The 16,049-nt window shown below is 43.8% G+C and overlaps 1 protein-coding gene across 1 annotated transcript in view; it reads right to left on the reverse strand.

Moving 5' to 3' along the window:
- Positions 1-1,323: 1,323 nt before the first annotated feature.
- The window catches only part of GPC1 (glypican 1), a 97,117-nt gene continuing 82,391 nt past the window's right edge, over positions 1,324-16,049 (reverse strand). The window contains exons 2-9 of the mRNA XM_088466416.1: positions 14,143-14,301; positions 12,927-13,321; positions 9,479-9,644; positions 7,343-7,473; positions 5,560-5,679; positions 4,692-4,825; positions 3,791-3,966; positions 1,324-1,978 (exon numbers count right to left, since the gene is read on the reverse strand). Coding sequence (XP_088322542.1) covers positions 1,761-1,978; positions 3,791-3,966; positions 4,692-4,825; positions 5,560-5,679; positions 7,343-7,473; positions 9,479-9,644; positions 12,927-13,321; positions 14,143-14,301 — 1,499 coding nt within the window. The 3' untranslated portion in view covers positions 1,324-1,760. The remainder of the gene's footprint in view (positions 1,979-3,790; positions 3,967-4,691; positions 4,826-5,559; positions 5,680-7,342; positions 7,474-9,478; positions 9,645-12,926; positions 13,322-14,142; positions 14,302-16,049) is intronic.

The raw sequence follows: 16,049 nt of genomic DNA on the forward strand, positions 1-16,049 counted from the left end.
ACAAGCATGGATATCACTAAAACCAGGACTGTTATACCCCTTTTCCACCTAAATTCCGGGTCTGACCCGGAGTTGGAACAATGTTCCTATCCGGATCAGACCCGGAATTTAGCCGGCGCAGACTCGGGATATTCTCGAGTCAGCGCTGCTCACACCGCAGTCGGGTCTGCAGAAAGTGGTCGCTTGGAGATGAAGTCATCTCCAAGTGCCTCTGAAGCTGGACCAATCGGCCGGCTAGCAGCGCACTCCAGGTCATCGTGACCCGGAGTGCGCTGTTCTCACAGCAGGGTTTCACGGGCTACGCCCATGTTAAACCCTGCTAGTTACCTGGGTTGGATTGCCGGGTCACTCGACCCGGCGATCCAACTCTCTCCCCTTTTACACCAGGGAGCTGCCCGGGTTAACCCTTCAAAAACCCGGGTTTTAGCTCCGGTGTAAAAGGGGTATATGTGTGCCTTGAGGACCGAGGTTGGGAATCACTGCTCTAACCAATCAGCTTCTGTCATTTTACAGGCTGTGTTTGAAAAAATATAATTAGTAACTCTCCATATGTTCATCCCATTATTATTAACCAATCATAATATAAACGTAGAACTCCGGCTTGTAGACAAACTGAGCTTTAGCACATTTTTGCCGGCACCCTGATAACAAAAGGTTGTCTGCCCCTGTTCTAGTATAACAGCATCAAACTACTGAATTAAGGCCCTCATTCAGAGCCGTACGCTCTGAGCAGAGCGCACGCTCTGAATGAGGGCCGTCCTCCATAACTATGGAGCGTCCTCCTGGACGCTCGTATAGCTGTGGGTCACCACCCACAGCCTATACGAGCATGCAGTTTGATGGCCGCGATGGTCTTGACCATCGCGACCATCGAAACTGCGAGCCGGAGCCTGCGGTTGAGGTTTTCAACCGCAAGGCCCGGAGTGATTTTGGCTCTATCAGAGCCAAAATCACTCCCACTGACATCACTAGTGATGTCAGTGGGCCGGCTTCTGACGGTAGGCGTTCCCTTAGGAACGCCCCCGTCAGGGAGGCACGCCCACCAAAGGGGCTGTCGATGTTGATTGACAGCACGCCCCCTTTGATCAGACACAACGAGCGAAGGACTTTCCTTCGCTCGTCGCGTCTGGCGCATGCGCACGATGGAGCTCCCTCTGTCGTGCGCATGCTCAGTGCAGAACATCGACCCACTTGCGAGCGGACAGCCGCTCGCGAGTGGGTCTGAATCAGGCCCTAAGTTTCCTAGATAATGGTTGACGGGTGATCACAATTTGTGTAGATCCTATTTTGCCTCTGACCAAAGAAAACTCCCAGTGACGAACATAAAGAAAAACATACTTTATATAGAAACAAAGAAAACTGCATACATTGCTTCTCTCTGTTTGTCAGTTGTATATGTATATTGCACTAATAAATATTTTACATTTTACATTTTTTTAAAGTTTATTTTTAATCTTAGAAAAGAGACACAATATTAGTGAGACGTTATGTCACTTGCAACAAGTTTGTCCTATCAACCAAAGAGAAAAGATCAGCCAGATATGTTATATCTGTATCAGAAAATAAAATACACGCAATTACAAAAACAATGTACAGGTATGGAGACAGGCTGAGCCTGCAGAAGAGCACAGTGTTATAGTGGCCTAATCTCCAGCACTCTCTCCCTTTCCATTCTCATCTATTCCCGTATGTAGAAGAACGTCAAGTTTATTTATGGGGCAAAGTAAACTGCATTCCTGTTATATCACCATTCATACAAGTTACCACCTGGCACAATGTGCGACAAGCAAAGCTGCGAGAAGTAGCAGAAGGTTCCAGAAGTATACGTTAGCGCTGTTCCCCGGCACTTCCGCTGCTTTTGGATTGTGAACTACATGTGTTTGTGTGTGTACTACAGTGGATTCTCTGGATACTTTTGTTTTGCCGCACGCAGTATCGGTACAGCCATCTCCGCTCCCCGAACCACTGATATCATCACCTGCAAAAATACAACACGGGAGCTTAATACAAACTGGCCATATACTGCAATATCTCATCTAATATCAGACATTTGGCTCAATAACACATTGTGGGCCTCATTTATGAACGAGTTTTATTATACGCAACGAGTTTTAAAACCCATTGCGTATGATAACTGGTGCTGAAGCCAATCAGCTCCCAACTGTAATATTTCAAACAAATGACAGTTAGGGATGTAGCTAGATGACCGCCGCACGCGACCCGCTGCCACAACACCGGTGTCGGCATCCCGAACGTAAGTATAGTGGGCCGGGTTAGCTGTTAGCCATGAGGGGAGGGTTAGGCTGTGGACAGGGGGTGTTAGGTTTAGGCACCACCGGGTGGGGAAGGTTAGGGTTAGGCGCTAAGGGTTGACGGTTAGGTTTAGGCACTAACGGGGGTTATGGTGTGTGTGTGTGGGGGGGGGGATGGTTAGTATGCAGGAAGGGAGGGTTAGAGGGTTAAGGGGGAGGGTTAGAATACTTACTAAGCCCCTGTCAGGATTCTGACCATCGGGATGCCACTGTCTGTATTTTGACAACCGGCATCCTGACTGCTGGTCCTCCAAACCCATCCCGACAGTTAGGAGCTGATTGGCTGGGGCACCATTATCATACGCAACGAGTTTTAAAAGTAATTGCGTATAATAAAACTCATTAATAAATGGGCCCCTATGTGTGGTCTATAGAGATTGACAGGATCACTACTGGGCACAGTGGAAAATGGGCACTACCAGCCGATGTGCAGTCATCTTCGGACCCAGTAACAGACCCAAGTGAATACCAGATGTTATCTGGCCGCTAAACCTGGGAGAGATTAAATGTTTGGATCTCTTATGATTTGGCAGCCACTTGATTACTGAAAATGATGATGATTTGGCGCCCAGCTACGGGATGCCTGTATGTGGCTATCTTTATAAATGTAAACCAGCCTACATGTCCAAGTGATTGCTAAATACTTTACAACTTGTTTTTTTTAGTTATCAACCTAAGTCTCCATGTGCCATAATTGTGAGACTGCAACAATGGTACTTTACAATAGGAGTTATTCCATATATTGCACAAAAATGCCTAAAACGAGTACACTAAATATACATGTAAGTAAGTCAAAATCAGAGGCATCACCAAAGCGCATTGCGAACTTATCTCTCCACTCTGAAGTACGACTCTGAACCAGGTCCTAAATGTTAGGCTAGGTACACACTGGAGCGATGTCAGGCCGATATGCTAGGTACACACTGGAGCGATGTCAGGCCGATATGCTAAGTACACACTGGAGCGATGTCAGGCCGATATGCTAGGTACACACTGGAGCGATGTCAGGCCGATATGCCGTTTCATAACGACATATCTCCTACATCGCTCAGTGTGTACGCATGTTTGCACACTCCCACGGTTGCTAGCGATGGTCGGAACGAATGTCCGCGCTCCAGTGTGTAGCTAGCTTTAGATTTTTCAAAAGTGTGTGAAAATCGCCCTTAATTAATCTCATCCTTTCAGATAACAAGAAGAATGAAAAATACCAACACAAAGAAGTATATTTACTAAAGTGAGAGATTTTAGAAGTGGAGTTGTTGCCCATAGCAAACAATCAGTTTCTAGCTAATATCTCCGAGAAGGTGCTAGTTAAATGTTAAGTAGAATCTGATTGGATGCTATGGGCAACATCTCCACTCTAAAAACTCTCACTTTAGTAAATTTACCCCAAGATGTTGATTTGAGGTGGAGAACATGAACAGATCCTTATTTTACGTATTAGTTTAGGAGTAACAAATTCTGCATTGTCCACTTACTTGTGTCTTGGAAGTCCACGTCATTTCCATTGTAGGCATTGCGGAGACGGTTGGTCATGATCTTCAGCTGCATGATCTGCTGTCGGATGGTAATATCAGGCTTTGTAATATCCACATCAATCTCCGGATTATTTATTTGGTTGGCGAGACCGCTGCCCATACGCTCAGGCATATACCTAAAGATAAACAATTCTACATTCATTTGTATTCTAGTCACATTACTGGGGATGTTGCGCTGTCTGTGACGGTTAAGAGATTGTTAAGGGGTCTATTTACTAAGCAGTGTTAGGAGACAGAGTGAAAAGTGATAAGAAAGTGATAAGGTGCCAGCCAATCAGCTCCCAACTGACATCTCACAGGCTGTGTTTGAAAAATGATAGTTGGGAGCTGATTGGCTGGCACCTTATTACTTTCTTATCACTTTTCACTCCTAAAGGAGGGTATCCACTACCCAACAGTGAAAAGACTGAACTATAACGATATCATTTCAGTTGTTCACTACACTGCAGGGTGCCCACACTGAACGATATGTCGTTCAATGCAGGCACAATCAATCATCTGCAAACATGTTTGAACGATGATAGATGTCTAAAAGACCAAATTTTCAAACGATGTTCAAACGATTATCGAACAATTTTATCATTATCGTTCAATCGTTCAACTTTATCGTCTAGTGGATAACCCCCTTTACACTGCTTAGTAACTAGACCCCTAAGAGGGATATGTATCAAACCTTGGAGAGAGCTAAAGTACCAACCAATCAGCTTCTGTCATTTTTCAAACACAGCCTGTAAAATGACAGTTAGAGTGAGATAAAGTACCAACAATCGGCTTCTAAGGTTTGATCTCCCCAGCATAACGCAATAGCCGACACTGAATAATATCATGCTAGTAATCTTACCTTGCCCGGGACATCCCATTCCAACACTTGTCTTCATTGCCCGGACCAGCAATAGCCTTTTCATTGCAGAATATATTTGGCAGGGTTACCCAATAATCCTGGATGTCATTTAGCATTCCTTTTACATCTGAGGTCTGTAAAAAGAAAACGTAAAAAAACGTGATCATCTTCTTGGGAAAAGTCAAATTTAAATCAACTTAAAAATTTGTTAACAAACAGAAACATAGGGACAGATTCAATTACAAGCAAGCTGCCGCTGACCGCACATTTTTGCTCGCATCTCCGCACACATCCGGCAGAGGTGCTGGTAATTTAATTGGCCCCATAGTATTATGGCATCCAAGATTTCTGTCAGATTAAAGTTAGTATGAAAGAGCACATTTATACAGACAATTACTCCCCAATTGCAGGGTCAGTGTCTGGCTGACCACTTGTTCAAAGTGTGTAAACAGAAAATAAAAAAATGTCTTAAACACGCATACAGAGAAGATGTGTATTATACGAAGGCCCATTGTAAGTACAAAAGCAAAAAATATAAAGACTTTTATGCCGTTTCCAACCTCAAATCACTCCAGGCTAGTTTTGACAGTTAAATTATTGCTGCTTTAAATCTGCAGCTGAGATCATTGGAATCGCTCAGCTTCTGAACACTCGGACCTTACTGCCCCCTATGCGGCACATTCAATTCGCTGCAAAGTTTTGAAAGATGTCTCAGCTCAGGCAGCCATTCTGCGTGACCACAGGGCTGCTCAGGTGGCCGATTATCCAATGTTCTGTGATGGCGGCTGGGTATTTGTACGCATTTGCTTGGATCCGTGAAGCCGCCGGTGGGCGTCACAATACATTTCACCACAGACGGAACACTCACCAGGTTGTCCATACTGGGAATGGTGGCTTTATCTTCCGGAACTGCCTTTCCTTTTCTTTTCTTCTCCTCCGGCTTGGAGCCCTTGTTGCCCTTTTTGGGGTTTCCACAAGTTTTAAAAACCTGCAGAAAAATAAAATGTCATATTATGATGTCTGGTCCAGTATAACAGGCAGCAAATGCAGACAATAGTGGTGAAGTTAGATGACTCAGCGACCAACCTCTCCAGCACTACCCCCGAAGACTAGGGGAAGGGAAGCTGGTTCTGGCGGATCTCTTGCACCTTGCGTGGGGCTGGTGTAAGTGCAGATTTTAGTGACGGTTGAGGTGCCTGGTGGTAAATCAATGGGCAGCGGACGCGTGAACCCTCGCATTAGCCCTACGGATTATTGCATTAGAATAAGGTAGTAAATCAGGCTTACGCGGCTGCACATAACTACTGCTATTTACCTGCGACTCAGAATTTGCTCCAGTGTGTATAGAATGCTGGTCATTTGGGTTGTATAATATTTCTAGCAATCATTTGCTTGTTATGATTAAATATGACCCTGGTACCTGTTAATTGGCAGAGCACGAACCCCCAAAAATGTTCAATTACAAAATTGATGACCCTTAGCTTTTAAATAAACGTGCCTATATCTGGTATACGCCTGGCACGGAATTGGCGTGGGAGCCCTTTAAACAGAAAAAAAGCAAGAAATGTAAATGAGCAATGCAATGTGTGTATAAATGTAACGCAGGGAAGAGAAACACATTATATAGAAAACATCTGTTCGCACTATTTGTGCTGTGCCCTGGTGTTAATACGTGTTCCGCAGGGAGAATCAGCATTCGTGTTCCAATGATTTGTAGTGGTTATTATAAAGCTGTATATATCCTTATGTATGTAGCTATGGCTTTATAATAAACATACAGATTTATTACAGCATTATGTCCTGCGTCTGCACAGTATATTGCAGTAGAAGGGGGAAAATCCTGACGAGGCAATATTACTCCAGGTATGATTAACGCCACTTTATATCGATCATTGATCATTTGTAGCCAGTATGGTGCTAGTTCCAGAAACGCAAAGTATGCTTGACTACTAGGATACAAAATAATAACTATAAACAGTATAATAAATGACATATATACATAACAACTCATTGGATATATAGGGTACATTTAGGGATGTATCAGTTGATCCAGTATGCAGCTGAATATTTTGTATATAGATTCGGGAGTCAATCAAAGCCAAAATATACAAGTAAAGGTGTGCCTTTCTCTTGTGTGTGTGTGACCGTACATTTCTATGTTCACATATTGCCATGGTGTCTCTATTTCCTGTGTACTTGCCTCGTACGTGTTTCTAAACCTTTACTTTGGCAAACCCGCTGCTGCGTACATCCCCTGCACAAACCGTGCCCGGCTGCCTCTGGCCAGCTCTTCACTTTTACCTGGAAGATTCCACCCTGCAGAGCTCCAAAGCCGCTTACCATGTGTCTAACAGCATGCCTCCAACCACTTTATCTTCTGGGGGGGAAGAGGGGCTATCTTTTACATCCAATAGGTATATGTAACAGCATGTGAGTTGCAGGTAGCCGCGAGATGTTGGCGATTTAGCCGTTAGATTTTTGTCTTTCACAAAATTGCAGCTTTATATTGAATCGCGACATATTGTGGCTGCTTGCAACTCGCAGGCTAGGACGTACAGTACATCCCCAAGGCTTCAGTCACCAAACAATTGCTATATGCAATACTGAAATACTTGTGTGTGTCACATGCTAGCATGGAATATAGCGCTGACCTTGTTTGTGATAACCTCCTTGTTTGCTTGCACATGGCTGATGGCCTCAGAGATCTTTAAGTGGACTGTTCCCACAATGTTCTCCACACCGGAAGCTCCATTAAACTTGCCTGCCACCAGCAGTAAGGACTCTGACGGAGGGATACAGAGAGATAAACATTAGCTCTATATATATATATATATAAAACGCTGGCTTTTTTCTGCTCTGTTTTCTGGTGAGCTCATTATTGTATCTTTTTCCTCATTTCCCAGACTTTATGTGCAGACTTTCCCTGCTCGGCATCCTGCACTGACATACATGTATATGCTGAGAGGTCCTATTTACAGCAAACAGTCAGTTTAATCATGAATTTTCCTGAAAAAAAATTCTGAAAGATTCTGAAAAACACAGAATATGTTTCCGTACTATTCTAATTAAGCAATATAACACAATTTTTATTCCTGAGCACCAACGACCTGACATATCATCAGTGTATGCAATGAATTGATCCGTAGCTGATGCAGCAATACCAAGGGCTAAGCTACACATTTGATCCGTGGACGCTGGCATGTGACCGGAGGTCAGTATGTCACGCAATCAGCTGGCTGCGTTTACTTCCAACAGCCGCAGAAGACTGCCACACATGTCGGTGCCCCACAGAGGGCCCTGTGTCGTTTTTAGATGGATTTGCGCATGATTCTGTCACATGCAAGTGAAAATCGCTCGTGTAGCCTAAGGATAAGAATAATAATAGGAGTGAAACTGTGGATCATGACATTTAATGTGCACTGCACACAGCAGCAAAATGAAGCCAGGTATGACTACATTAACCAGGCTGGATGTGGGGCTGAGTTCCTGTATTCTGTTACTGAATAGGATATCTGCTGTGCTGCAAAGTAAAGGCTGTTAATTAGCCAGGCCGGGGCATGAACAGGCTGGGTCAGCGGAGAATCTGGCATCTAATCACAGAAACATACTCTCTGCACTATACCATGCCGTCCAACACCCATATCAGCTTGTACACATGTCACACTTCAAAATGCTCACTTATGTGTTTAGTCTGGTTCAACAAACTACATCTGATTTACACACACAAACATATATTATATATATATATATATATATATATATATGCAGTGACACTCACAGGTCTTAGGGCCTGATTCACTACCGATTGCAACAGCGATTATGCACGCAGTCTCACTGCTAATCCATTGTGATCGCTATGCCGTCGCAGCACTATACAAGGACGCCCACTTTACCTTACACGCATCCGTAATGTTTAGCAAGACAGCAAAACCATTGGTACAATCGAGTACTATCGCAGCCTCACACACACTTGCACAGGCCCTGACCTTACTCAGGAATTGCTAACTTCCACGCACACTACCAGGCCTCAGCCTGTGTACGGCATCACTGGATAATTTCTGCAAGCCCCAGAAACGGCGTTCAAACGCACTGGCACGCATGCGTTTCACCGATCAACTCTCCCCGTCACCACCCACAAACGGCAATTCCTGTCAATTACTGTACAATAGGTCTGCGTAGTCACTACGATCTGCTCGCGCACTGCGAAGCATACGCATGCGTAGTACGCAACAATCGTCCGATTGCGTGCGTAATCGCAGTTGCGATCGTTAATGAATCAGGCCCTTAGTCTGCTTCAACAAACCACAACATCTGATTTACACACACATATATACAGTTTATGCGGTGGCAGTCATGGGTCTTTCAAACAAACAATCGGGAGACATGCGGTGACTGTTCAGTTAAAAGTTTCAGCCCTAATGGACTGATATCTGCTGTCTGTCCATCCCCCTTCCCCCCCATTTTCAACCGAAAAAGCAGCCCTAACAGAAACCTATGAGGGCTGCATTCTGGACGAATTTGCCAAGCTCCCTGAAGATGGCATTAGCCATTGTAGTCTATTGGCTACACTTCGCAAAAAGTATCAGGAGAGGGATCCGTAGGACTCCCCAGCTGACCGCACATTTGCAATATCGCGGCGGTCCACAGAAACTAAAAGCAAAGTGATAGCTAATGCCGCATAATAAATAATTATCGGGTCAAATTTAGGCTGATTTTCTATTTCATTGACAGACTGACAAATGCAGATTCTTGCTGAGCTCCTCCTATGCTCTGAGCACTGTTCTTACCGATCAGATTTCTCCACTCAGAGTCTAAGTCGGCCTGATTAGCCAGACACCCGCGTAAGACGTTCCAGCAGTAATTGTCACATAGCTTTACGTTGGCGTGACCACGGCAGAGCGGACAATACATGAGCTTCATGACTTCCCGGGTGCATTCTTTGCTCATAGGGACCTGCAGAAATGAAATGCACTGTCATTAATTTAAGTTGTCAACATCACATATGCTGCAGATAATTAAATATAATGCACATAATATATTTGAATTGGTCATTATTTACAGATGTGTACTCATTAGTCTTTGCTGCAGTCGTGCTAAACAGCCCCTCTCGGCGTGACTGGTCCCGTGAGACTCTGCTAACGCTGGGCGTTTTTTTCTTTTTTAACAAAAATGTGTCTAAGTAGCAATGTGATGCGACCAGGAGGCACCAGGAGACTAGATATGTGACACCCCAAAGCTAGCAGAGTTGCACGGGTCACTTACTGCATAGCGTATTGAGGATGCATCTATAATATCACTATATATATAAATATAGTATCCAAAGTGTAGCGACACAGATTTGGATTCAGATTGTGTGCGTAGAGGGCGCCTGGGCAAGTATACATTTTTATTATGAGTGCCGGATTCAAATGGGTTCTATATATATATATATATATATATATATATATATATATATATATATATATATATATATATATAGCATATCAGCATATCTCATATCTGGCTTTATATTTCTAACTATGCAGCTGCTGGTGTCTGCTTTATCTAACATCTGCAACCATACCATATGGCTGGGGTTCCCAGCCTCGGTCCTCAGGGCACACTAACAGTCCAGGTTTTAAGGATAACCATATTTGAGCACAGCAGACATAATAAGTACCTATTATTTTGACTAAACTATCCATGCTTAACCATGGATATCACTAAAACCAGGACTTGAAAACCGAGGTTGGGAATCACTGCCGTATAGTGACCCTTACTAAAAACATACGTGCTGTGACTATATGAATTTATTTTATTTTTAAAACGTAGGATTTGTAAATTTGTCAATTTATGATATTAAATACTGACCAAACAAAAAAGTATAATCTATTAGTTCTACAATTAAATGATAGTTGACCTTTATCCTGCACCCATATACAAGATTTTTAAGATCACTGCATTATTCAGCCAGCAGATGGCCACAGAACGCTATCTCCTTCATGGACAGAAAGCTTGTGACTATCAATTTAGTTTAATTTAATAACCGGCAGAATCACCACATTGAATTAGACTGACTTGTAGTGCTGAGGAGACTGCACAGTGACAAGACTCCTCATTAACTGCTCAGTGCGGCTCATGTTATCTTTTATCCCTGATTACAGAATAACTTTGTGCCAAGACACAAGATTCAGCAGCAGTTATTGGACGGTGTAGCCGAGAATCACCTTACACTCTATACCCTTCATAACAGCAGGTTACAGCAGTGCGCTCAGTGACCAGTATACATCAATATTCTATTAGTGCAGATTGTATGTGAGCTTGGAGCGTCACTGTAATAATGGCAATAGTTCATCATGACCAGGGCTGTAAATCAGTGCTGAGTACAGTGGTATCACCCAGCATTTCATATCAACCTGCATTTGTGTACTGGTAAGGAGATATTATGCCAATAATATACTAATGATATTCCAAATGTTTTCAAAAGGACTTTTCTTCTAGTGAATGGAACAGATAATGCTAGAGGATTTCCCATGTACAGCAGTATAACAGCATACTCCCGAGCCGCTCCTTCCTTGGCTGCAAGTGATGATGCATCAGTACAGCTGTTCGGTGAACTGGTATTTTAACACAAATTCACAAAAATTAGTTTTGTCCATATGTTTCACTAGATAATCCTACATATAAGCCGACCGACTACATTCCATTATAATTAATGCTTTATCCAACAATAAATACTAATAGAGTGCATATGCACTAAGGGCTACAATACTGTGTGATACATTATCACTGGGCATTTATAGTAGTGCTGGTATTATAGTTGGCCCTTTCCTTGGATAAGGATTCTCCGTGAATAGTATAGTATATAGATTATTAGTGCATTTGGTCTTTTAATATTTTATAATCAATACTAATATAATTGTTCAGATCCTATTCTTGATTTTTGGGATAGGGCCCTTGTACTTAGGAGATATTATAGGACATTGCAGCCCCGTAACAGAGTGGAAATGAGCCCTGTGCTGCCGCTGCTACCACCTCTGCCCCTGAATGCATACCATTATAAAGTTGCGCCTCAGGGGTGGGTGGGCAGAGCCGCCGTCCTCCGGTACCTACAGGACTGACAGGAGAATCCTGAGGACGCTTTGAGCAGCTGTACAGGTCCACAACTCCTTGAACAGCGCTGTGGGAGACATGACGTCATGATGTCTCTCGCCACACAGCGCAGGAGCTGGAGACAGGAGGGTTGCAATGGCAGGTGAGCATGGCGGATCCCGCCATGTGCGATGGCACCGGCTGCACCACCCTCCTTACGGCCCTGGTACATTGCTTACATAAGCTGTGTCATGGTATCCTGTGACAGTGTCAAGTAAAATGAGGTCATGCTGCAAAAGTACATGGAGAACAAACAGACATATAAGGACTACGGTATCTATTGATTTAGGCAAAACCTAATGGCATAAGCAATGTAATGGCACAGACAGTAAGGGCCGTATGTAATAGCCTGAGAGATGCAGGCATGGGCAAGATTTCAGCAAGTCTGCTCATATTTTTAAAGGGGCAATAATTTAAAAGGAGAACCAGCCTGGTTTTGCCTTTTAAATTATTGCTGCTTTAAAAACACAGGCAGACTTGGCGGAATCCCGTCCGTGCCTGCATCTCACCAGGGCCAGATTAACAATGGGGTGGATGGGACAACAGCTCCTGGCCTCCACATAAAAATAATCCCATCATCATGACAGTATGATTGCCAGCCACCCACATGTCGGCCATAAATCAGAATAAAAATTGTATCTCAAGTTTCCTCACAAAATTAAGCAATTATTCTATTTTTACGTATTCAGGGAGATATTGGGGCTGCTAATGTAGGGGAGGCCACACCCACATAGCACTGGCCACACCCTAACAGCACTGGCCACACCTCCTCCACTTCCCACAATATGTCCTTGATCTTTCTCAGCCCCAGGCCCTTAATCCGGCCCTGATTCTTGCAGGCAATTACATAAGGCCCTGAGAGTGGTACATGAAGCTTGAAATTCAGAAGCCATTGGTGTGTAACAAAAAATGGGTTATACATGCCATAAAAATGATTAACTTGTCATCACAGACCATTGATTTTCATACTACTTATACCAAGATACTAAATTATCTTCCCTACACATGGCTGATTTATCTGGTGGTAAATGCACCTCCTGTTGGACTATTGGGACTCGGAAAAGATGATAGTCTCTGAGAGTGTTAGACGTCACGCTCACCTACCTGAGTGACTTTCTTGACAATGTCAGCAGCGGCTCCAAGTTCTTGTACAAAGGATCTGGCAGCTATAAATGCCCTGGTGCATTTCAGCTTCATTTCACGCGGAATGTCCCCGAATGGCTTCAGCTGGCCGTACTGCTTCGCCAAGCACTCTAAATACTCGTATGAAAACGTGAACTGAGAGTTCTGGGTCTTGAACACTCGCTCCAGCAACTGGGTCCAGAACTCTGTTAAAGTCTCCTCTAAATTAACTGCAGAGCCGCGGTAATACAGACGCAGCTCCAAGTACAAGTCTCTGAATATCTTCCCTTCATTTTGGCTGTAAAGCTCCCCATACAGGCTGGGAAATGTGTCCAGAAGGATCTGCTCTGATTTATTCAACAGGTCTTGGAAGTACCCTGAGGCAGGACAAAGGTGTTATACATACACAGTGTTATGTAGCAGATGTACTAAAATTAATTCCTGCAACTCATGCTGACATTTCACAGATATTACACCACGATCTCTATCTTGACTTGCTGTGACTAGATTCTGCACATCTGACAAGTGCTTCAAGATTTTCTATGACAGGAATACATTGTGCACTCAGGTTAATAATACTATAATATACATGGTGTAATGATGAGTATGTATAGTGATAGTGATGTATGGTGATTACTGCATTGTTATGTGCTTCTGCATATGACAGTCATAGGATACCTAGGCCCGTATTCAGTTCACCATGGTGTTCAGCTGTGCATGTAGCGGTAGAATACGGTACCCCAACATCGTCAATCAGCATGTGCTCCTATAGTGGGGGCGGGGAAAATGGTCAACGTTTGTAGTGGTGAAATGTTGCCATTCCCACAGTGTACCGGCTACACTTTACAGACATTGCCTGCAACTGAATGTCCCTCTAGTGACTAAACTTGACATGTCCAATATTACTAAATGATCACCAGAAGGAGAATTAAACTATTAGGACGGATAGGAATAAGAATGTGTTTTATATGTTCTTTAGCATGTGTAGAATACTGTTTATGTTAGTTGTTCTTTAATGCAGCTGACTGAACTCTTTTTTTTACCAGGAAATTCATCCATGTTTACCTACAGTACAGTGGTTTAAAGGTCAACTAAGACTGAGTGAGTAGGTTAGGGGTACACATGTTCCATTTATAGTTGTGTTCCTTTCCCAGCTGGGTGATAGAGCACTATATTTCCACATATAAAGGGTTCTTACTGTCAAAGTTCCTGTTCTGTGCTAGGAGCAGCCCCTGTACAGACAGACTGGCCTCTCTCAGTGAGCTTTCAAACTCCATTTTGCTGATGTTGGCAAAGCTTTCCTCCATCTCCGACGTGCAGCAGGTGTAACCTTGTGGGCAGATCCTTAGGTGCTCGCCTGCAAGACATGACATAGGCATGATTACATGTCTACATGCAAATTGTGGAGACCAAATAAGGTACAGGCGCTGAGATGATCTATTTGACCGAGCAGCTACTAAAAATAGGGGTAGTCAGACCCTTATATACAAAAACACATTAGTAAGGTAGTAGCGCTACAATAGATATATATGTACAGATACGTAAATAAAATGGCATGTTGTTAGCAGACAGGATGCCGCCGGTCTAAATCGCGACGGTGCAAGCCTGACACGGAACTTAAGATAGGCGTCGAAATACTGATACTATCTCAATCCCTATGCCAGAATCTACAGAGACGCCATTCCGAACGAGGGAAGCCAGGGCGTCTTAGCTGTTAGCCGCGCGGGGGGGGGAGTGTTAGGTTTAGGCAGCATAGCAGGGTTAGGTTTTGGGGGGGAGGTTAGGGTTAGGCACCCCTAGGGGGGGTTAGGCACTAAGGGGGAGGGTTAGGTTTAGGCACTAACGGGGAGGGTTAGGGTGCGGGGTGGGGTTGGGTGGGTTAGTAGGGGGAGGGTTTGTATACTTACCTGACCCCTGTCTGGATACCGACCATCAGGATGCCGCTGTCAGTATTTTGACAGGAGGCATCCCGACTGCCGGTATTACATACCCATTCCAAATAAAATATGTAGATGGAATAAAAAAAAATAAATAAAAAAAATAATATTCCTATTTGGAACATACAGTGAAATTGTCTTCTTAAAGAAAATAGAAGATATACATCTTAAGAGGGAGTGTATTGTATGTTATAATTGTTACAATAAGAAGCGCCCCATCAGTAAATTGTTTTTTTTAAATATATATATATATATATATATATATATATATATTTACTGCTCAAAAAAATAAAGGGAAGACGAAAATAACACATCCTAGATCTGAATGAATGAAATATTCTTATTAAATACTTTGTTCTTTCCATAGTTGAATGTGCTGACAACAGAATCACACAAAAATTATCATTGGAAATCAAATTTATTAACCCATGGAGGTCTGATTTTGGAGCCACACTCAAAATTAAAGTGGATAAACACACTCCAGGCTGCTCCAACTTTGATGTAATGTCCTCAAAACAAGTCAAACTGAGGCTCAGTAGTATGGCCTCCACGTGCCTGTATGACCTCCATACAACGCCTGGGCATGCTCCTGATGAGGTGGCGGATGGACTCCTGAGGGATCTCCTCCCAGACCTGGACTAAAGCATCTGCCAACTCCTGGACAGTCTGTGGTGCAATGTGGTGTTGGTGGATGGAGCGAGACATGACATCCCAGATGTGCTCAATTAGATTCAGGTCTGGGGAACGGGCGGGCCAGTCCATAGCATCAATGCCTTCGTCTTGCAGGAACTGCTCACACACTCAAGCCACATGAGGTCTAGCATTGTCTTGCATTAGGAGGAACCCAGGGCCAACCGCACCAGCATATGGTCTCACAAGGAGTCTGAGGATCTCATCTCGGTACCTAATGGCAGTCAGGCTACCTCTAGCGAGCACATGGAGGGCTGTGCGGCCCCCCAAAGAAATGCCACTCCACACCATTACTGACCCACTGCCAAACCGGTCATGCTGGAGGATGTTGCAGGCAGCAGAACGTTCTCCTTGACATCTCCAGACTCTGTCATGTCTGTCACATGTGCTCAGTGTGAACCTGCTTTCATCTTTGAAGAGCACAGGGCGCCAGTGGCGAATTTGCCAATCTTGGTGTTCGCTGGCAAATGCCAAACGT

This window comes from Taudactylus pleione, unplaced genomic scaffold, assembly GCF_031769625.1.
Source record: "Taudactylus pleione unplaced genomic scaffold, aTauple2 ptg000066l, whole genome shotgun sequence".
NCBI classification, from domain to species: Eukaryota; Metazoa; Chordata; class Amphibia; order Anura; family Myobatrachidae; genus Taudactylus; species Taudactylus pleione.